At 38.7% G+C, this 23512-nt stretch overlaps 1 protein-coding gene across 1 annotated transcript in view; it reads left to right on the top strand.

Moving 5' to 3' along the window:
- RNF150 (ring finger protein 150) overlaps positions 1-23512 on the top strand; it is a 91639-nt gene that overhangs the window by 50263 nt on the left and 17864 nt on the right. The window contains exon 2 of the mRNA XM_015821548.2: positions 13808-14058. Within this exon, the coding sequence (XP_015677034.1) occupies positions 13808-14058 (251 nt within the window). The remainder of the gene's footprint in view (positions 1-13807; positions 14059-23512) is intronic.

A 23512-nucleotide genomic window follows, 5' to 3' on the forward strand; every position in this document is an offset into this window, starting at 1 on the left:
CCGTTTGACAGCTGGTACTGGCTGTCAAAACGGCTTTTACGCGAAACAGGCGGGAGGCAGCAAACAGCTGCGACCGACGAAGTCGCCTGCCACCGGAAGGAAAAATCTGGATTAATTCTATTTCTGTATTTATACCAGACCTTCAACATATTGCTTAATATTCCGTGATGTCTTATAAATTGATTTTTCTCTTTATATAAATCCAGATATATTTATACAGATCATTGAGAAGTCTTGCCTTTCTGTAGAAGTGGCTGATTTATAAGGATAAACAATTTACTCCTTAATCCATATTAAGCAACTGGCATGGTAATACAATTTAAAATTTGGACACATCAGTCTGCCTTATTCTTTTCAGTCATGTAAAATTTTGAATGTAGTCCTTGGTTTTTTCATTGGACCATATGTACTTCATAACTTGTTTATGCCAGTCACTTAATATCTTGTTTTCAAAATATGTCCATGGAAGAAAATGTTGTCTTGGTAAATGATTCATTTTAACAGCTGCAGTTCTTTATAACCAAGACAGTTTCAACTTTTTCCATCTGGAAATATCTACTATTATATTTTTCCAAATATGTGAATAATTATTTTTAAATAAATCCATATTTTTGTCAAGTAAATTCCATATATTTGACCTTTTTTGCAGTAGTGTTAAACCCCATTATTAAATGCAGGTGTTGTTTTCCTTCTTCTGTTTAAATTCCACAACAAAATTTGAATTTTATTTTATTGATATAATAATCTGACACACAGCCATACTGCTATGTATTTCACTATCAATACAAAACAGTTTTTTCTATTCAGTAGCTATTTGTAGATTATCAGCATGCAATTTCAGTTCTTATGTTTATAATTTGACTCTTGGTATTTTATATTCTTGATGTACTTTCATTGCATATTGCTCTAAAGCCAGTAAAAATAAGTAGGGGAAAGGAGACAACCTTGACCTGCTTCTTCAGTATGGAGCAAGTTTGACTATATTATCCCAAAGAATACAAGATGATGCTGATTTATTATAATTCTCATCCTCATCCATAGGAAAAGTATGAACTCAAAATATTTGGAATAAATACCTTCGTGTATGTCCTGATACATTAGCTGATGAATTGTATGATGAATGCAACGCTTTTATACAATTACTAAGCTTGTACAAATTATAAAGAATATTGGACCTCAACACCAAGAGACAAAATAAATTAAATTTAATGCCACTTCTACATAAAATATTTACATATTTCTTAAAGATAAACATGAGACTGAAACAAAACTATTTGCTTTTCTTCTAATTATGCCCCTGTCTTTTAAAACAAGCCTTCCCCCCCCCCCTACGTAGCAGGGAAGGGCTTGAGGAAATCTTGGGAGACGACCATGACTGAGAGAGGTGTGTATTCAAACTCAGACACTATCAGACATTTAAACTGGCAGGACGGCTGCGGAATGCAGAACCACTATTCAAAACAATATTGCAATTATACATTGTATGATTCTTATTCATGCTCTTATTCTGAATAAGTGCTGATTAGCAGATAAGGAGAATGTCTTCCTCTACTTTTGGGAAGATTTTTTTTTAAATTGAGAGAGCACTTCTTGCTTTGTGTACATAAGATTCCAGATCAATCTCTTGATAGTTCATTAAATGCTCAATACCTGTCCCTGCCATGATCCAGTTTGAATTCTAGATAGAAATGAGTACAGAGAATGAATTTCTTCCAGGAATATTTGTAGTTATTCTATCACTACCTTCCTGTACATCTTGATAAGAAATTGCAAATTTGATACTGGTCAAAAGGGAATAGTGGTAAAAGGGAGAAGGACCTAGAGATGGGGTTTTTTTTAAAGGGGATGCCCACAGCTTCCTTCAAGGCAGGACACACTTTCTTATTTGTGGGATGTTAAAAAAATAAATAAATAAATCCCTCATTTCATCCCTTGTTCCCACTGCCAGCTAAGGAGTAACATAAATTAATTTAAGCACCCGTCCCTGTCATCAAGGCATACCATTGAAAACAGATCCAGAGCTCAGAATAAGGTAGTGTATTGGCATCCATTCCACAACCATATCTAAAAATTGTTCTGTAATGTCATAATATTTGGGATGAGTATAAAAGTATCTTAGTTGTATGACAAATGTATCACAGGTGTCACAATAAATAAAATACAATGAACTGTTTATTGTACTGGGACAAATATCTTATTATCTATATCTAAACTTTGTTATCATGGACAGTGGATTTGTTTATTTATTAGTTCATTTATTTTTTCATCTGTGAAATTTTTTATAAAGCCTTCACAATTTCCTGCTAAAAACACTAAGGGGCTACCTATGATCCTCTTAGATTGTGACAGTTCCAGAGCTGCTGGATGGGACAGGCATTCAAACTTCAGTAAATATAGGTACATGTTCTCTCTCTCTCTCTCTCTCTCTCTCTCTCTCTCTCTCTCTCTCTCTCCCACACCCCTGATCTAGAAAAATTCTTTGGGGCAATTCCAGTTGATGCAATGGAGGGAAGTAAAATGTCTTTTTGTCCTCTGTTACTGCTATAGAATAGCTCTCCAGAGCACTCTAAGCTGTGTTTGGATATGTTTGCTTTTGAATCCTGGTAACCTACAACTTAGTTAAGTGGATGAAAAAAATTAATCAGACTTTTATGAAAATCAAAGGGATGAGAAGTGTTTAAAGCTACAATATTAGTAGTGTCAAGCAGTTCTGAGATTAAGGTTGCTGCCTAAATGCAAGTGGCTTAGGTGCATATAGTAGCAGATTGAGCTTCCCAGTATTTATTAGCTTTCTATTTCTCTACTATTCCAATCGATATGCAGTACCCTTAAATTTATAAATTTATAAACCTGACAGTTTGTCTCTTGGTGTTCTTTGAGCTTGGTTGTTTTCTTGTTTTAGGTAACATCATCAGGGCTAGTAGGGAATGGGGTTTGCATTTAGAGTATTCTGCAAACTAAGAAGCAAGAAAAAATAACTAGAAGTAGTGAAATAAATAGCAAAGACTTTGTTATGATACCAATTTACTGGTTTGTGTGTATATATGCATGTGTGCATATTTGTACATATGTACATACACAAACATAAAATTTAACTTGTCTTTTGTCTGTCATTTTTAGTTATAAAATGTTGGGATTGAAGATCTTAATGAGCAATCTTATCCATTGTTACATTTCTCATATCTTTGTACAATACTCTTGAATGTGAGATATATTTTGCTTCTCCTATTTTACTGTATTTCTCAAATTGAATTTACTAAAAGGAAGAAACTTAGCTTTCTTCTAACTTCAGTATTACTTTCTTATTTATATCACTAACAAAGCAGATCCAGGAGGAAAGGGCAATATTATTAAGTTTTTACAAATATATTTAATAAATCCTTGATTTTAAAAATGAAGAAAGAGATCTGGTTTTCTAAGCATCCATGAACTTTGTTGCCTTATGCTTCTAAAGGCAAAATGGTACTTACAGAACATTTTTTTTCATAGGAGGTTGCATTCAAGACAATCAGAATCTACCCATCTATATCATCTATACATACTGTATTTAGAACTAATAGTATGCCATGGTTAGAATGTTGCATCGGGACTGGTGAAACTCAGGTTCAAACTTCCATTAAACTTTGATATTTCTTACGGGACTTTGCCTTACCAATTAGGAGCTGTTGAATCAATTCCTGGTGACTGTATGGACAAATGGTTCCCATCTTAAACACATATTTATTAGCACCGCATTGCACTAGCAGAGACATACTCTTATCCATTTGCCATGTCCTTTGTATTGTGTTGCCACTTCTAATCATAAGGTTGTTGTAAGGATAAATGCAAATAACGTAATTTTAAATAACAAAATAAAAATATCTGGCATGTGCAAATATCTGCATTCTGCAGCCAAAGGCTACGTAGTTGTCAGATTTTACATAGAAAGTACAAAGATAATTTTATATCTTGCTTATATAAATGTGTTTTTCTCCAGATAAAAGCAATTTTTAAAAATCCTCTTTGAAGCACTTAGCTTGGCTATAAATGCTCTTTTTATATTCATATTTATTTTTATTTTCATCTAATATCGCATAACATTATGAAAAGACCAAGCAACATCATTCATTTTTCAGATAACAGCTCTTCTCCATTTAAGAAAATAGAAATTAGTGTAGGTCTGTCTTTGAATTGTTCAGGGTATTAGGAAATAGAACTAATTATCCTGGCATTTCTCGGATTGATAAAAAAAATCTTTGTAGAAATTCTGTGTTCCATTTTAGTGAAAATTATAGTATTTTTATTGATGCATAGTGATTACACAAAAACCATAGATGTATATTAGTTGCCACATAGCATTATATCACTGTTTGTGGTTAAAAATGCTTATCTTCATTGTGTTTGATCAGATGTAACTATTACTACATAGAGGCTAAAAGTGTTTGCTAATTCTCTTGACTGCTGAACTTTCTCCCCTGGAAAGCATACAAAATATGAAATAATTATTTGAAATAAACTTCCATCTTAGATTTTATGAATGTCAAGGCTGAATTAACCAGGCTTTCAAATTGGGGCTAAATTCAATATTTCAAAAGGAGAACTGCATTCAGCAGAACATGTCTTTGTTTTCTTCTTCTCCAATACATGCTTGCATGCCCCAGATTTGCTTCAGAGGATATCACAATTCTCTGGAATAGATTTAGAAAATGCAGAAGGCTGGGGGGTGGGGAATCACAGCAGATGTTGCTTTACGGTGAAATAAACCAGCAAAGCTGATTCTACATAACTAAAAAGAGACTAAAGCACAATGGATGCTCTGTCCACAATTTTCATATCAGCCATGCCAGATTTGCTTCTTGATGGACTGAGGATCCTTCCCATGACTTGAAGCTCCATTTGTTTTACCATTGTGAGATTTTCGGAAAGAGAATCTGTTAAATGGGGGAAGAAAAACAAGTAGCTGAATGAGCTTCCAGGAGAAGCACTCTTAGCATGTAACAATTATTGTGAAGATTATGGATTTATTAGACTGAAGTCTTAATACTGTTCACATTAAGGCCATGCTTCCTCTAAAAAGAAAAAGAAATACAGAAGACTGCACAAACAACATAAAAATAATCTCTTAAAATGTGAAAAGTAATATTCTTCTGAAAAGCCAAAAGCAATAAATGGAGCATTTTCATGATTTTGAATAGAGATGTTAATGCTTACATAGTCTATGAATGCTTAACAATAGAATTAAAGTATATTTCATTTTGCACTGTTGTGCAAAGATGAGGAAGCATAAGATCATAATATAACACCCCCATTGATTATGTTTATTGCATTAGCAAATTTGCAAAGTGTCTGCATGCAATTATAATGGGCAGTTTTTGAATTGAGGCCCTGACATTGATTTCAGAAACTTGAGAAGAGAATGTGACTTCTCTACATTCTGTCTTGATTTGTGCAATATCGGAAGTATCGCAATCAGGTGTATTTTATCTTGAGTTCTGATCTGAATTATGAAAGGAATCCTAATTAGCATTTGAGCAGATTTTATCTGTACTATTTGCTTAATAGCTGAAAAGCAAATGCCGACTGTAATTTCTCCATGGCAGATATTAAATGACAATAATTTGGAACAAAATGTAATCAGCTACAGTATGATTACCATATTATATTGTTAGACTTCTGTACTATGATGCAGTTAATAATCCAAAAACAGGATCATTGAGAAGAGAAATCTGGATTTGAAAATATTTTATATGAACATGTTATCTTTCATCATAAAAGTATACTTTTTAATGTTCTTTTTCATAGTAAATTCTTTTTCTTGTAGTAACACTCTTAGATTGCTTTCAAGTTGGAGCCCTCTAATGTTCCATATTCCTCATACCATTTGTGATGAGAAGTCCAGTTTTAAAACAATAAGCATAACCATGAGGCCTCTGCATTTAATCCTTTTATTTCTATACTGCTTTTGGTAATTTGGTAGTTTTCCTTTCATGGAGACTTGCTCCTAATGTCTAACGTGCTTCAAATAATGCTAATACTACAGGTATTCCTAGACATAACAACCATTTGTTTAGTGTCCATTTAAAGTTAGAATAACATGACATGAAAAATATGACTTACAACTGGTCCTTGCATATACAACTGTCACAGCATCCGAAGGGTCACATGATGAAAATTCGGGTGCTTGGCAACTAGCGTGTATTTACAGTGTCTTGAGGTCAGGTGATTGCCATTTGTGACCTTCCCAGCTGGCTCCTGACTTGCAAAGTCAAGGGCGTAAAATCAAATTTGCTTAACAGCCATATATTCACTTAACAACTGCAGTGATTTACTTAACAACCATGACAAGAAAGTTGTAAAATCAGGTGCAACTCACTTCACTGCCTTGCTTAGCATGAAAATTCTGGTCCCAATTATGGTCATAAGTTGAGGAATAGCTGTATTACAGTTTTCTTTGAGTCCCATTAGGTTTTGGTTTTTTTTAATGAAATTGAGTGCCTAAAAACCTTGAGAGCACTTGCATACTTACATCTGACTTAATCTCACTCAGGATCACTTGAACATGGAGTTTAATGATATAATGTCATGTTAAAGAAAAGCTTGTATACGTTTCTCAGTATATTTTAGCTTCATAAATATATCCATCCTTCCCCACCCCCAACATATTGTGTGCAACACTAAACTGGCCTAAAAGATTTTACAGGGTTTTCTGATAACATTACCTTAGTGAACAGAAGACCTTGTAGAGATCTTTGTAGAGAAGTTGTACATGTTGTAGGCTGTTAATTTATAAAATATTAGATCACTGGCTTATGTCTATATTAGGTCTGATGTTCCCATTTATAAAATAACCCCTCATTCTATACATATTAGCCTCTTTTCATCTCTTTGTAGTTTTTTTAATGTTACTAAAAAAATTGATGCTCTAAAAGGGGCCTTAATGAAGAAAGTTATGGTGCTAATTTTGTATGCCACTGCTGCCAAGTCTCAGTTGTTAACTCACATCTGAAAAGGATTTTCTAGATTCTCTTCCTTAATATATGAGGTAAGTAAAAAAAAGAGCTCTTAGTTGAGGACTGGATTTGCTGGTTAATCAGCCAGATTAAATGAGTGGTCTTCTCTAATAGATATTCAAAAACATCCATTAAGAGGCCTGGTGACACAGTAATTATAATTGAGTACAGGTAATCCCCCAGGTATGAACATTTATTTAGCGAGTTTTCACAAAAACGAATTAACTCAGAAAGGGTACTTACATTAGAAATTTAAATTTGCAACCAAAAAGAGGCCTCTGTAGCCATGTGACTTGGATTCAGTCACTGCTACAACATTTTTTAGTCTGTAACTTGCCCGGACTGTTCGGGTCTACCAGAAACCGGAAGGGTTTTTTTGTGGTTTTTTTGTCCCTAGTCTCATGGCCAAACAAGAGCCAATCTGAGGCTGGTTTGTTTTTGCTTTTGCTGCAATCTGCTGTTGCCTGGGCTGGAGTGCTACCATAGAATTACTTCTGTAAGTATTTTAAAATATATATTTTTTGTTATTCTATAGAGCTTGCAAACTGTTTGCAAACATTTTGGGAACTCCTCTGCTTTTTAAATACTGTACTTTGCAAACTATTGTGTTTGTGAACTATTGAGCTTTTTATTTTGGAGATTAGCATATTTTACTGTAGTTTGTAGATTTTAAATTTAAATTGACTCCAGAAGTTCACTGGAAGCTTTTAAGAAGAGACTGGATAAGCATTTATCAAAAATACTGTACTCTCTTGTGAGAGCAGTGGGTTAGACTAGATGATTTCAAGATCCCTTCCATCTCTGTTACTATTGCAAGCCGAGAATTCTGCAAATCCCCCCCCCCCCATCTTCCTCGGCGTGCCTGGCTGGAGACTCTTAAGCTGGCAAGTGGGGTTTTTTTTAAGCAACAACTTCACCCCCACTCCCATGGGCAGCTGAAGACGCTTGAACTGGGTAGCAGCAGTTGTTGTTGTTTTTAATTTATTTTTTAAAAATTGTAAAATTGAGTCTGATTTATTTGATGAGTTTTTTGACTTATGAGCCTAATGGCCAGGCTCGTTTAGGTTCATACCTTGAGGACTATTGTACTGCAGGCTACTTCCGCTGATTGCCGCCTGCCAGCAGTTTGGCAGTTTGAGTCTCACCGGCTCAAGGTTGACTCAGGCTTCCATCCTTCTGAGGTCGGTAAAATGAGGACCAAGATTGTTGAGGCAATATGCTGACTCTATAAACTGCTTAGAGAGAGCTGTAAAGCACTGTGAAGCGGTATATAAGTCTAAATGCTATTGCTATTACTATCCAACACTGCCATTTTCTTTAGATCCCAAATATTGGGATTAAAAGCTTTGCCACAAACTACTTGATAATAAGATCATTCTCTGTTGGTTGGAACTTAGTGAAATTCCTTCTAAAGAGGTTCTTCAACTTTTTCACTGATGTTGCACTCTAATGGAATTTGTTTGAGGTAGTTTTACTGTCTCTAGAGTCTGTACCGTGTACAACAGTAGAGAAACAAAGAGGAGGAAGTTTCAAATTATTTGCTTTTAACTTGCAACCAGTTTTCCAATCATTGATGAGAAATGGAAGGATAGTCATTAACAAGATATATTGTGCTTATTTTGAGTATTTATTTGATAATGTTGACATTCATATCTTGATAAGAAGATAAATTGTAGCACCTTTTGTTTTATATTCTTACATATATACAGTATCACATCCCACTTTGTAGAATTCTCTATCGTTCCAGTTACAATGGTTTGGGTTTAGACCAGGGGTCCCCAACCCCTGGTCTGTGGACCGGCACCAGGCCGCGGCATACCAGCAACCAGGCCACGCAAACAAGCGAAGCCCCATCCACTGGATGCAGGCAGCACATGAAACCACACCCCCTCTGGTCCGCACAGAACTGGTTCTTGGTGCCCAAAAGGTTGGGGGCCTCTGGTCTAGAGTATGTTATTTGCACTTAGGCTTCATTGAACTATCTGTTATAAATTAATCCTAACTCTTTTTTAGAGTGAATACTTCAATTCATTCTTAACTCTTGGTGATTACACAGACAAATCAGTATTGTTTTGGGAAGTGTTTTTGAAAGCATTTTGCCATTGTTTTTTTCCTAAGGCTGAGAGGAAATGATTGCTCCACAGTCACTCAATTGACCACCCTGCTTAAGACAGGATTAGAACTCAGGTTTTTCTGCTCCCGGTCAGCAACTTAATCACAAAACCAAATTGGCTCTCAATTATAACTAGGTTTCATTAATTTCAGAACACCCAGTTTTGTCTGGAACCAGTCAATGTCTCTCAACCAAGATTTCTGCTCTAAATAATTTAATAGCCTCAATACCACAATAAGAAAAATGTAAGAAATCCAGGGGAAAGTAACTACTGTTAGAATTGCCAAATACATTTGTGAAAACAACTCCACAATGTATAGTAAAGTGAGACAGGAGTAGCTGACACATAGGTCCATCAGCCCAGAATTCTCTACAATTGCTTTCATATCTGCCTGCTATAAATCTGGTCCTGTTTTTCAGCTAGTTACCATCACTTCTCTGTTCTTTGATATTTGAGCAAATTAATTTAGGTTTAAGTAAAACTATATGGGATGAAAAATGCCAATGCTGACATATTAAACACTGAGATAATTTCATCTTATGCTTATTGTAGATTCTCTTTTTCTGTAACCAGACAGCCTGGGTTGGTGCCATGGCAGTAAGATTGAAAATGTAAATTGAAATATATCATTTGGCAGAATCCAAATGAAATTCAGGGTATCTGCAGGCTAAGAATCTGAGTAATACACGGGCATTTAGATGTTCTAGTGTGAAACCTCTCCCACTTTAAGTAAGTAAGGATGAACTCTTTTTGTTTGTCAAGCACCTAAAGGATACCAGGGAGATCCACTGGTAATAGCTAAGAAATGAAGCCATTCTTTTAGGACACAAGGGTTTTTTTAGAAGAAATAATAGGCCCAAGAAGGCAAAGGGCTAAAGTGCTACCAAGCAAGTTATAAATAACTGGAAATGAATCCGGGCAGTGGTGTATGATGGTAAGCAGTACATTTGGAGGAAAAAGCTTGACTGAAATACAAACAGAAAGAAAATCTGTTCACTAGGTCAGGGGTAGGCAACCTCGGCTCTTTTATGACTCATGGACTCGGCTCTTTTATGACTCCCAGAATTCCTGAGTGGAAGTTGAAGTCCATGAGTCATAAAAGAGCACTAGGTTATCCCATTCATCAGAGTCTGAAATTTACAACAGAAAAAGGGAGGGGCTTCCTAGTTAAGTGTTATGGCTGGTTAGATATCTCTATAAGTGGTTCTGCAGACAGAGATAGCACAGTGGTGAAATTCCAGCAAAGGGTCAATTCTGACTGACAGAAAATTTCTCTGGAAGAAGGAGAAATTATAGTATTTATCTATTTGTGTTCTGTAAGTGCTGTTCCTCTCAAAAATTGTAGGAATTTAGGTTTTGTTGTTTTTGATTGTGAGCTGAATAGCTTGGAATCGAAGATTCACAATGTGCCCTAAATTATGCCCTAAATGCTCTATGGCCTTTTATGGACATTTCATGGGCAACATTCTCATTTTCTTAATCACTTTATGACTTAACTGTTTTACAACTTAAGACAGATATTCTGTCCAGTGAAGTTTAAATAATCTCAGTGAATGTGGGTTTTTTGTTTGAAGAATTCTGTTTAAATTTTTTTTAATTTCAAGACAAAAATCTTGACAAGATTGTGATATTAGAAAGTATCAAACGGAAAACAAGGGCAGTGATTTTTAAAAATAGAACTTTTTTTCTTTGATGAAAGTATCTTTGAATATAATAAACTTAATTAGGTTAACAGAGTGTACCTAACTGGGAAACCTGACTACTTAAATAGACTAAAAGATTCAAGGCAGAAAAAACAAAACTGAAAAAAACCCTATCTTTTATTCTCACCATAGTAATTGACATACTGTGCTTTCACTTTCTAATCATGGCAACCACACACAAAAAAAAAATTCTGCCAAACTGGGAGAAAGATGCAGAGTTCACTAGAACAACTTACCAGTAAGGGTATTTCATCAGATTTATTGCAGAAATTATTTGAATAATTTGGTAAAAATATAACTACAACAGTTAAAAAGGAAATAAATGGGAGGAAGTTTGGCAGGTATAAAAAAAGATCTGAAAGAAGTTAAGAAAAATGAAAAATCTATTCAGCAACTTGCTGCGCATTAAAGCAAATTATTGACAAAGTGGAAAAGAATTGATAAACAGAGATGGAGAGGACTTGGACAATTTGGCATTTTTGGAACTTAGGGGAAAATAATTTTGTTTAAGATTTAGAGCAATTTCAGAAGAACATGGAGAGGATATTAGAGAAAAGATTGTTAAATTCTCTAAATTTTTGGACTGAGAGGAGGAGGATATTGATAGAGAGACTGATAAGTCTTATAGGATCATTACGCAATTTGCAAAATTAAGAAATGTTCCAAGGGATATCCGTGTATAATTTGTTAGGAAGTGGACAAAACATGAAGTTCTACAGCAGCATCTTAATACCAGATAGAGGATTGATAATATAGATGTAATTGTACTTCAGAAATCCCAATTAGAACATTACATAAGAGAAAAAAGTACTTTTTTCTGATAGACAACAGAAAAGAAAATCCATTTAGGTGGAATAAGCTTGAAGAAGTGATTTTTTTTTCTTTCAAACACAAGAAATTTGGGTTGAATTCTGTGCAAAAATTTTAAAAGAAGATTTAGAGGAAATACAAAGGAAAATGACAGTGACAGGTGAGACTGAGCAAATGCCACAACATTTAAAAGACATTTAAAAAGACACTATGTTGGGTGCTACAGATTTTTCTAATTTTTTTAAAACAAAATTGGAAAAATAATGGATTATAAATGCTTAACATGGAATATAAATGGGGCAAATGCCTTTCAAAACAGAAAAAAAATCATTATTTAAACAAGTTAAAACAAGGTGTAATTTGTATACAAGAAATATATTTTAGGAAAAAAGATATAAAATATTTAACTTACAATAATTTGGGAGAGGAAATATATTTAAGCAGATTTGAAGAAAAAATGGAGTTCTATATACTAACCTTCAACTGTATCCAAAACTTATATTGACTAATGATTATAGTAGATGTGTTAGGATGGAAGCTGGGATGAAAGTAAAACCTACAGAGGGCTAAGACTTTAATACTGAGAATTTATGTCCCAAATTATCTATGTTAACAGGGAGATGATGGAAATAAAGATATATTATGCAAAACAAAGAAATTTTGAATTTAAAAATACACTAGGGAAACAGTTGGCATATAAGTTTGGGAATGGGACTAATATAAGCCCTACTGCAAAAATAAGCCCTAGTTTTGGGATAAGGCACATGCCTAAAAATCAAGCCAGGGTGGGAGGGGTGGAGCTGCCCTATGCACCACGCACCCACTTACCTTTACAGCCAGGCCTCCCATGAATCAACACCTGCCTTGCCTCGCTGGAAAGACCTCTGACAGCAAAATGCAAGCCAGAGCTACATTCTCAGCTGCAGAGGCAGCCCCGGAAAATAAGACTTGGTGCCTCTTTTGGAGGAAAAAATAAATAAGACCAGGTCTTATTTTTGGGGGGAAATAGTAGTAGAAGGATATACTTATAATAGTTCTCCCATTTACACCTGAATCTGAAAGATTTAAAATAGATATAAAGACTTAGGGCAGAGGTCCCCAACTCCCAGGCCACGGCCCACTACTGGCCCTTGAGCCTTTTGGAACTGATCTGTGGAAATAGTTGGCGAGTGTGCGCGCATGCACTCTATTTGCACAAGCGGTGGGCGTGCATGCCCTCTGCTTACGCAAATGGAGCTACGCATGCATGCTTGCTGAGGGCATGCGTGGAACCACCCCCTCTTTCCCGTGCTGGTCCAAAAAGGTTGGAGAACTCTGACTTAGGGTATGGAGCAAAGTAAGTCACAATTTGACAGTTGTGTACTGATGAGCATGTAATTGCTAAAATGCACAAAATTAGATTTTCTGAAATGAGTAAATTAACTTCTTTAATTATAGAAAAAATTATCTTTGTTTACTGCTAACTAGAGGCCTCTTATGGACTTTTTGGTGTAAAAATGAAAATAATTAACTTGTGACGTGGTTTTGATAAATAGGATAGTTTATAGAAAGAAGAGTAAAATGATGTAACTTTAGAGAGAGTTGGAATTTGTACTTATAACTACTGCGAAGAATATAGAACATAAATACTTTATATTTTTACTTTTTTTACTTTTTCTTTTTCTTGCACTTTTTGCTTTAATTCCTTTTTTTCTTTCTTACTATTAGTTTGTCTTAGCTTTTATCTTCTTATTTTAAAATTTTACTAAAAATTATACTAGAAATATGTAAATCTTAAGATAGATCCTACATCTATGAAATATGCTTGTTGCTGATCTCGGATATAGCCATTAGGGGTTTTTTTTTTCATTTTTATCTTTGTACAAAGTGAACAATGTCTGTTGTCTTGAAGGCATTATGAGGTTTTATATGACATGCTGAGAGCCATATTCCCAAAGAAACCAACCTGGAAGATACTTTTAGTGAGGCATTTTGCCTCTTAAAACCCACAGAAAATCAGAAAACTGTGAGAAATGGTCTTATATTTTGATCTCACATCTTTGGGAAATAAAAAAGGAAAGCTGGCAAGCAGCTGGACTGTATTGTTTTTGTATTTTCTTTTCCACTGATGATATTACTCTTGAAGAAAATAAAATTGTTTTGGAGATCACTTGAAGTATTTTTCTGTTAATAATTCTTTCTTTTCTGATAGGTATTGATGATGTTGTGGCGATAATGATCCCTGAGCCAAAGGGGAAAGAAATAGTGAGCCTATTGGAGCGGAATATTACTGTAATGATGCACATAACAGTGGGAACCCGTAACCTGCAGAAGTATGTTAGTCGTACTTCTGTGGTGTTTGTATCCATCTCCTTCATTGTGCTGATGATCATCTCCTTAGCATGGCTGGTCTTCTACTACATTCAGAGGTTCCGATATGCAAATGCCAGAGACAGGAATCAGGTGAGTGGTATTTCACTTGAAAATAAATATCAATTCCCTTTCTTTAAAAAAAAATCAACATAAGCAATGGTGTATATATGTTTTTACCTTCAGATTCCAGAAATCTGAGAATTACTGATTGGGAATTTTTGTTAAAATGTAAACATAGTCAAAATTGAATTGATTTATGTCATATTTAAATTGTTTAGTGCCCATCATAATGAATGTTTCTTAATGAGTATTAAAGAGAGCATTATTTATATTATTTGCATAAGAAGTAAAGAAAAGTGTATTTCGTACAGTTAAAGATAGGGACAAAGAACAGGAAGTTGATCAGCTAGGTCCCTCTCCTCTTACCTAAGGCACATAAGCTAGCACAATGTTGTTTAATATAGTTTTTAATTTGGAATACATCAGTGAAGGGATTAATAAAATTCATATCCCATAATGCAGGCAATGAATTCAATTAATAAGCAGCACAATATATGTCACTCTTTCTTACGCAAGTGCAAGAATTTGCAGCTTGATGTGATTGCGCCACTAATATGGGTCATCAAAATTATCCTTCAGCATGGATAATTCCAAAGAAGGAGGAGGAGATCGCCATGGATTTCATTGTGGAACTTCCTGAGAGTTTCAGGAATACCGTGATTTGGACTGTGATTGATCTGTTTTTGAAGCAAGCACGCTTTGTGGTATGTCCGAAGATCCCATCAGTCAGAACTTTAGCCAAATTGTTTGTGCAACATATATATAGACTGCATGGAGTCCTTAGGCATATCATCTCTGACTGGGGAGTGCAGTTCAAACTAATAGGTTCCTCACGGGGACTTACCGTAGTTCTGGGTTCCATCCGAGTACTAATGGATCGGCTGAGAGAACTAATTCAATGATAGAGCAATATTTGTATTGCTATGTGAACTACCAGCAGACCTATTGGGTGGAAGTGCTGCCTTTTGCAGAAGTGGCATATAATAATTCCATGCATAGTAGCACTGGGTTCACCCCATTCAAGGTAGCTACTGGAGCATATTTTGTACCAATGCCAGAATGGCAGAGGGAATCTCCTTCCTTGTTGTCTTTAGCTGAATGGATGGATACCCTGAAGACTACCTGGGGAGAGGTACAGAAGGCATTGGATAAGACTAGGGAATTGCATAAGAAGCCGGCTGATTGGAAGAGAGCTCCTCAAGCTAATTATAGAATTGGGGACCAGGTATACTTATTTACCAAGTATCTCAAACTGAGGCAACTTTGTAAAAAACTAAGCCTAAATACATAGGACCCTTCCCAACTGTGAAAGTCATTAATCCAGTAATTGTTGAACTATGGTTGCCAAAAGAATTGAAGCAAGTCCACCCAGTGTTCCATTGCAGTTTGCTGAAACCATTCAAGGGATCTAGCTTAAGACCAGTTGGAGAAGAACCTCCTCCGCCTATATTGGTGGAGGGTGAGAAGTATTATGAAGTTAAGAAAATACTGGATTCAAGGATTTTTAGGGGAAAGTTACAATACTTAATCCAGTGAAGAGGTTACCCCTTAGCTGATGCTGAATGGGTAACAGCTCATAATGTTAAGGCTGACAGGTTAATAAATACGTTCAATGTTCAAGAGGATATTGTTGGAATGGTTGTTTAATTATGCTCATTGTTTTCCTATGTTTATCCTTCTTTCAGGGGGCCAGCATGTCAAGGTTGAACCACTAAGATGCCTGCTAACTTCTATCACTACTCAACTTGCCCAAAAAAATGGGGGAGGGGTAGAAATCTTAGGGAGTAAATGGGATTCTAAGAAGCTGTTCATGGACCATGAGAGCCTACAAGAATGCCAAGGACACTAATGCAGGTGTCTGGCAGAGAAGTGGACTGTTCTCATAACAAACCAAAGAGCTATAATTGGACAACGTGAACACCCAGTGGGTGGGCGTTAAGGGAAGCTAGGTAGATTTTTGCGTGGGAAAATCAGAGCTGGTTTTGTTTCTTCAGTTACGAGATGTGTATTCAATGAAGTTTAACTTTTATGGTTTTCAAAGCCTTGAAGATTCCTTTTTTTGGGCCTGCTATTTGGATGGCTAATTGGAGTTATGATGTGAAAAATGTTTTATGTAAATAGATCAGAACTCTCAGGTACATGGAACCAGGCCCACATAGTCAGTAGATCAAAGTCTTTATTGTTGCAATGCCTATGTCAATGCTGCTAACATCGGATGTTTTTGCATTGACAACAGATGGAAATGTAGCCATCTTTTACCTTTTTGCTTTTAGAGTTAGATGATGCTGGAAGGAGTGATGTGAATGAGAGTCCAGCTAGACATAACAACACTAAACCTAGCGTGAGAAACAAGATTATTGTAACCAGAGCTGATAAGGAATTAGCGGGCTGGAGAACTGGAAAGGAGGCCCGCGCTTCAAGCTAATTGGGGAATGTGGTTTATGACCGTTAATTGGAGGAGGGAATTGTGCTTTGATACTATGTGCTCAAGGGATGGGAATTCAGTTTTTGGCTTCGATTATGCAGTGCCGATATTATGCTACTCAAAATAAAGATTCTTTAAGGTAAAAAATGCCTTGGAGTTCTTTTGAAGAGTTTCATCTGTCGGAACCATGACATTAAGCCAAAAACTACAACTTTTTCCTAACTATCTTGCGGTCCCAAGCCCCAGTCGCTGTCCCTAGAAAGGAGGGATAAGCTGATAAAGATTCGGGGAAGATCTCAGCATGGAGAAAGAGAGGACACCTGAAACCAGCACCCCGGCAGTGGCTGCTACCCCAGAGGAGACCGCGACAGCCAGCGCGCCAGTGGAGAAGGAACTTTTTCAGGCCTCCCAGCTGGGGGCAAAGCCCAAGCCATGAGGACAGCTGATCTGGTCGTTGAAATGGACCCTACCCAGCAATGACTCCAAACACCTTGAGACGGCCTTGTCACCCTCAAGTGCTTCAAAGGCAGATGGAGCTGAGCTGCTACGAAGGGACTCCCACACCTCACGTTCCCCAGACCAATGGAGAACCACAAAACCGTCTACCGCTGAGGACTCGGGTGAGTGGAAGTACCTGTCCACAGCACGTAGCCAGTCAATGGAGAAGCTGGTGGAAAGATTTGAGGAGTTAGAAATGAAGAGTGGGAACAACCTTCCCACTCCCCATATGCAAGTGATCATGGTGATTGGAGAGGCAGCCACCAACTCCTACCAAAGGAGACCCTCCAGCCCCCCCCCCCGTGCAGTTCAGGCAGCCTCCCAATCCTCGAAGCCACCCAGCCCGGGGCCCGCACAACATTGGGAAATGTCACAGCCTCACCAGCTGGGAAGCCAGCAGCCGCTGGTGGTGCAGCAGCCAGATTGGGGATGGTGACAGCCCCTGAAAGAAAAGCAGCAGATGGGGATCTTGCAACAACCGTGAATGATGTAGCTGCCAAGAAGTCAGCAATCGCTGGGAGTGCTGTAGCAGCAATGGGACTGGCAGCTGCCCCCAAATGTGCAGCAACCGTTGGAGGGAGCACAACTGATGGAGATTAGGCAACAACCGCCTCCAGGGCCACAGGAGGGCCTGCAGCTATTGGGGGCGCCACAAACCCCCTCAGGCCAACAGCAGTGGGGATGGCAGCAGCCCCCACCCTTGCAGCAACTGCTGGGAGGCCCGCAGCAGCTGGGGGTGCCACTACAGCAGCCACTGAGACCGTTGGGAGGCTTGCAGCAATTGGGAATGCGGCAGCCACTGTGGGGAGGCCAGCAACCACTGATGGCACCACCTCTTAGAGTCACCTTCGATGGGGACCCGGAGAAACTGATTTTTTTCCTCAATCAAGTGTGCTTTCACTTGGACCGCTATGCCTATCTCTATCCAAACCCAGCTGCTATGATCAATATGATTGCGTCCACCTTAGAAGGAAAATCATCCGAGTGGCTGAACAATTTATATAACGAACAAGCACCGAGTTAGAAGACCTCCATCTCTTCCTCCTAGGACTGAGAGCAAGGTCCATCCATTGCCCTCAAAGCGGAGGAGCAAATCCACAAAATAAAACAAGCCAGCAGGCCTGCACTGGAATATGTACAAGAGTTTCACAAGATAGCCGGCCAAATAGAGAGTTGGCCTGAGCAATCCCTTCAGGGAGAGACTAGACGATCACCTCTCCCAGGCTTGTATTTATTGAGCAGTCCCTGATCAGCTGCAAGAGTGGTACCAGGCAGCAGTAAGACTAGATGTTCAGCTTGCCCGCTATCAGAAGCCACCCCCCCTGGAAGCCAAGTCGAGGCCAAATCAACCCAAGTGACAGCCACCTCCCCGATAAACTACAAACATTATGGCTGCAGACAATCCCAGACTACCTGCTGGGCCAGTGTTTCAGATGCGGACAGCAGGGGCACCGAGCTGCGAATTGCCCAGTCCCTTACCCCCAGCAGCAGAATAAACCGGGACCACCAGCGAGGAAGAAACCAACCCAGCAGCCAACAACAGAGAAATCCAACTGGATCATACAGGAACCTGTTGCTCAACTCACGTCCCCCACGCTGGAGAATGCCAAGACCCAAGCTGGACCTGCCATTGCTCTACCCTTTTACAACAGCGACAATGAAAGAGAGAACGACCCGATGGTGAGTTGACACATCCCACCTTTTTCACTACCTGCCAAACTCAAAATCTCTAAGACAGGGGCACAGGTAGATTTAAAAGTACTAGTAAACTCTGGATGCTCCTGATGCGTTATTAGCTTGTCACTTGCCCTGAAAATGGGCATACGAGCAAAGCTACTCTCCAAACCCATGACATTTGAGCAAGCCGATGGCTCCCTAATGGGCGGAACTTTAATCACACAATTGACTGAACCCCTATGCTTAGAAATAGGTGAGCATTGGGAGTTCATTCATTTCCTGTGGCTCCAAAAATGACTTAGGCTGTGATCCTAGGGCTAGCCTGGTTAGACAAATGGAAGCCGTTTATCTGGTGGGAGAAGGGAATGAGGACTGTAAGGCTACCTATAAGACCAAAGACCCCCACTAATTCAACGGATGTTACAGGAGACTTTAGCCCACCCAATGAGCTAGTGCACATGGCTGCCTTATCGCAACCAGGCGAACCACTCATCCCCAGCGAATACCAGGACCTAGCGGAGGCATTTAGTGAGAAAGAATGCGACACTCTGCCTCCTCACCGACCCAATGATTGCTCCCTCAAACTATTACCGGGAGCCAAACTCCCACAACCGAGGATGTATGCTATGTCCCCCCTTGAAATGGAGGAGATGCAGCGATATGCGGACAAAAACCTAGAGAGAGGATTCATTGAACGGGCTAAAAGATAGGTTGCTTCGTCTCTGTGTGGGTCTGAACACTGTGAGTGTGGAAAATAAATACCCCCTACCCCTCCTGAAGGACTTACTAACCCATCTGGCAAAGGGGGGGTTTCTTCTCTAAGTTAGACCTGAGGGAGGCATATTACCAGGTGAGGATAAAGGAGGGAGATGAATGGAAGACTGCTTTTAACTGTCCCATGGGGAGCTATCAATTTAAAGTCATGCCATTTGGACTACAGGGGGCCCCAGCGGTCTTCATGCAGCTGATTAATCAGGTCCTACATGACCATTTATATAAAGGGGTTCTGGTGTATCTTGATGATATCCTGATATACAGCACGAATATGACTGACCACATAAAACTAGTAAGAGAAGTGCTAAAGAAACTGTTGAATGCCAAACTTTATGTCAAACTATCAAAATTTGAGTTTCACCAGACTCGATTGGATTGTCTTGGCTACAGAATTTCCAGCAAGGGCATTGAAATGGACCCGACCAAAGTGAAAGCTGTAATTGAATGGCAGCCTCCAAAGACTCGCAAACAGCTCCAGAGCTTCCTAGGACTCACCAACTTTTACTGTCAATTCATCCCCTCTTTTGCCCTACCCCTTACGGAATTACTAAAAACAGGCAAAGGGGGAGAGAAGCCGTGACTGGGCCAACCACTAGCATGGACTATGAACCGTAAGACCGCTTTTGAGAACCTAAAAAGACTATTTGCTGTTGAATCGGTACTAAAGCATCCCTGCCCAGAGCAGCCCTTTGTAATTCAAGCCAATGCTAGCGATGTGGTCGTTGGAGCTGTACTACTACAAAAGAACCAGAGTGGGATCTTACAACCTTGCGCCTACACCTCAAAAAAATTCACTGAGTGCGAGAGGAGGTGGACTGTGTGGGAAAAGGAGGCTTTCATAATCCACTGGGCTCTATTAAACTGGAGACACTATCTAGAGGGGAGCAAGGTGCCTTTTGAGGTATGGACTGATCACAAAAATCTAGAAGCACTGAAAACTCCCTGCAAATTGTTCCCAAAACAAGTGCGATGGGCGCAGTACTTTAACCATTTTAACTTTACTTTAAAGTACATACTGGGAGGAAAAAACTTCTTAGCTGATGCTCTGCCCCTGTACAAAAGCCAATGTGAAGAGGTTAATAAGGCACTTATCTCCAATCCACAAACAGCCTCTCAACTCATGCCACGCAGAGTCCCACCTTCAAGAGCCCCTAACCCTAATGACCCTGGGGCAAAGAAAATAAAACAAGAACTCCCCACTGACCAATGGTTCAAGGACAATCAAACCTCCCTAATGTGCAGGGATGGTTTGGCTTACAAGGGGGGAAAGTTATACCCTCCGCCTTAACACTCTCTGACATGGCCATGCCATAAAACAGGCTGGACACTTTGGATATTTAAAAACACTACACCTCATCCGCTGGCAATTTTGGTGGCCGAGATTGAAACGGGATGTGGAAAGCTATGTCAGGAGTTGTGCTGTACGTGCCACCATGAAAAGAATTCCAGGGAACCCCCCTAGGCTGTTGCATCTGATGGAAGACCCTTCCCAACCATGGGAAGAAATTGCTATTGATTTTATAGTAGAACTACCTGAAAGTAGAAGAAATACAGTCATTTGGACTGTGATAGATTTGTTTTCAAAGCAGGCTCACTTCATTGCCTGCAAAGGGCTCCCGTCTGCCCAACGACTGACCAAAATGTTTTTGAAACACATCTACTGGCTGCATGGCTCACCTAAACGAAAACTCTCAGAAAAGGAGGAAGCAGTTCACAGCTAAGTTTTGGAGAAGTTTTCTTAAACTAATTGGATCATCTCAAGGTCTATCATCTGCTTTTCGTCCGTCTACTAATGGGGCGGCTGAATCCGCGAACTCAATGGTGGAACAATATCTCAGATGCTATTTCAGCTACCAACAAACTAACTGGACTGACCTCCTCCCTTTCGCAGAGGTGGCTTACAATAACTCTGTTCACAGGAGCACTGGTTTCACACCTTTTAAAGTAGCCACAGGAAAAGAGTTCAACCCGATACCCAAATACCCCCAGGCACCCTCCACTTCCCAGACACTTGATCAATGGGTGAAGGGGTGGGAAGAAGTTTGGAAAAACCACAAAAAACGCTTTTAAAAAGGCTTCCGAGACATATAAAAAGCAGGTGGATAAAAAAGGGCTCCTCATCGAACATTTCAAGTTGAGGAAAAGGTTTATCTGTCAACTAAATATTTACGGCTCAAATTACCTAGTAAGAAGTTAGGTCCGAAGTTCTTGGGACCTTTCCCCATTGTAAAGATCATTAACCCGGTCACAGTGGAATTAAAACTCTCTAAGCTCTTAGGAAAAATTCACCCTGTTTTCCATTGTAGCCTGTTGAAACCTTATCAGGGTTCCACTTTAAGACCTCCCCCTAAGAAGGCATCCGGACCCCTTGTGGTGGCAGGACAGACTCACTATGAAGTAAAGCGTATTCTTGATTCTAGAATTTTTAAAAGGAAATTGCAGTATTTAGTACAATGGGATATTCGTTGTCGGACGTCACTTGGGTGAAGTCTAGCAATGTGAAAGCTGATAGACTCATTAGGGTTTTATAAGAAACACCGTAACAAACCGAGAGGCAATCCCTAACCTGTGCTTTTGTTTATATTACAGGATTTACCCTTTTTGTTTATATTACAGGATTTATCCTTTTTGTTTTTGCATTGACAACAGATGGAAATGTAGCCATTTTTTACCTTTTGCTTTTAGAGTTAGATGATGCTGGGAGGGGGGATGTGAATGAGAGAGTCCAGCTAGACATAACAACACTAAACCTAGTGTGAGAAACAAGGTTATTGTAACCAGAGCTGATAAGGAATTGGGCTGGAGAACTGGAGAGGAGGCCCACGCTTCAGGCTAATTGGGGAATGTGATTTATGACTGTTAATTGAAGGAGGGAATTATGCTTTGATACTATGTGCTCAGGGGAGGGGAATTCAATTTTTGGCTTCGATTATGCAGTGCCGATATTATGCTACTCAAAATAAAGATTCTTTAAGGTAAACAATGCCTCGAAGTCCTTTTGAAAAGTTTTATCCGTCGGAACCATGATAGCCAATTTTCAAGACTGATTGTATTCTCTTAGTCCAACAAAGCTTCAGGGACTCTGGGAGAGATAAGCCTGCACTGCTATCTGCTGTGCAAGGACAGAATGGGCCAACTCACCATGGCCAACTCACTGTGGGACAATTTAACAACTCAAATTATTTAAAATAAATTTATTTATTTATTTTAATTTTTGCCATTCACATTTCATTCTGTCCCTCCTTTTGCATCCTTTCTTTAATGATTCTATTCCACCATTTCTTTGATATTAGTGTAACTCTTGTTCCACAGTGAGTTGTCCTGCAGCAAGTTGACTATGGCAAGTTGTCCCGCAACAAGTTGGCCATGGTGAGTTGGCCACTGCAAGTTGGCTGCAGCAAATTATCATAGACCCGTGCAAGGACTCTAAGCTCAGCCCTCTCCTCACACCTCCCTCCATTCTAGTTGGAGATTTATCACACAACCTATATAATGTGGTGTTATAAATATTTGTTAATAAATAAATATCTTTTCTAACATACCTGCATCAGCTGAAGAACAAATCTGAAATTTCTATATTACAATATACTGCATTCTAGCAGGTACATCAAACATCTGTATTGCACATTTCTAGGCAGGTGCAGTATTCACTGATATGCAGTGATTCTGGAAACAGGTAGGTACTTATGCATTTCTGGATTACACTTGTTTTTATAATTTTATTTTTTGTTTCATGTACAAAACTGTTGAGGCAGCATTTAATGTATATGGAAAAGAAACATAGCAATGTAGTCCAGTCAATAAGTCTTTGAATGTTTAGTTGATAATACATAGCAGCAGCTGATCTTATACTGATCTATATTCAGTAACTCAAGCTTGGCACTGAATTAAACGCTTTTAGTTTAAATTTTTTCCTGGTGCTCGTGTTTGATTGTTTTTATAATATCAGTAACTCATATATTGCAAGAAATCTCATATGTTGGCTTGCCTTGTTCCTCTGCTTGGCATGTTCTCTGACCTTTGATTAGACTTACTGTTTCTTGCATTCCTTTCTTTCACTGCTCAGTCTGGAACAGCAGTAGCTTCATATGTAAGCAGCAAAAGAGAAAA

Source organism: Protobothrops mucrosquamatus, unplaced genomic scaffold (genome assembly GCF_001527695.2).
Source record: "Protobothrops mucrosquamatus isolate PMUCROS unplaced genomic scaffold, P.Mucros_1.0 scaffold_166, whole genome shotgun sequence".
In the NCBI taxonomy this organism is placed as follows: domain Eukaryota; kingdom Metazoa; phylum Chordata; class Lepidosauria; order Squamata; family Viperidae; genus Protobothrops; species Protobothrops mucrosquamatus.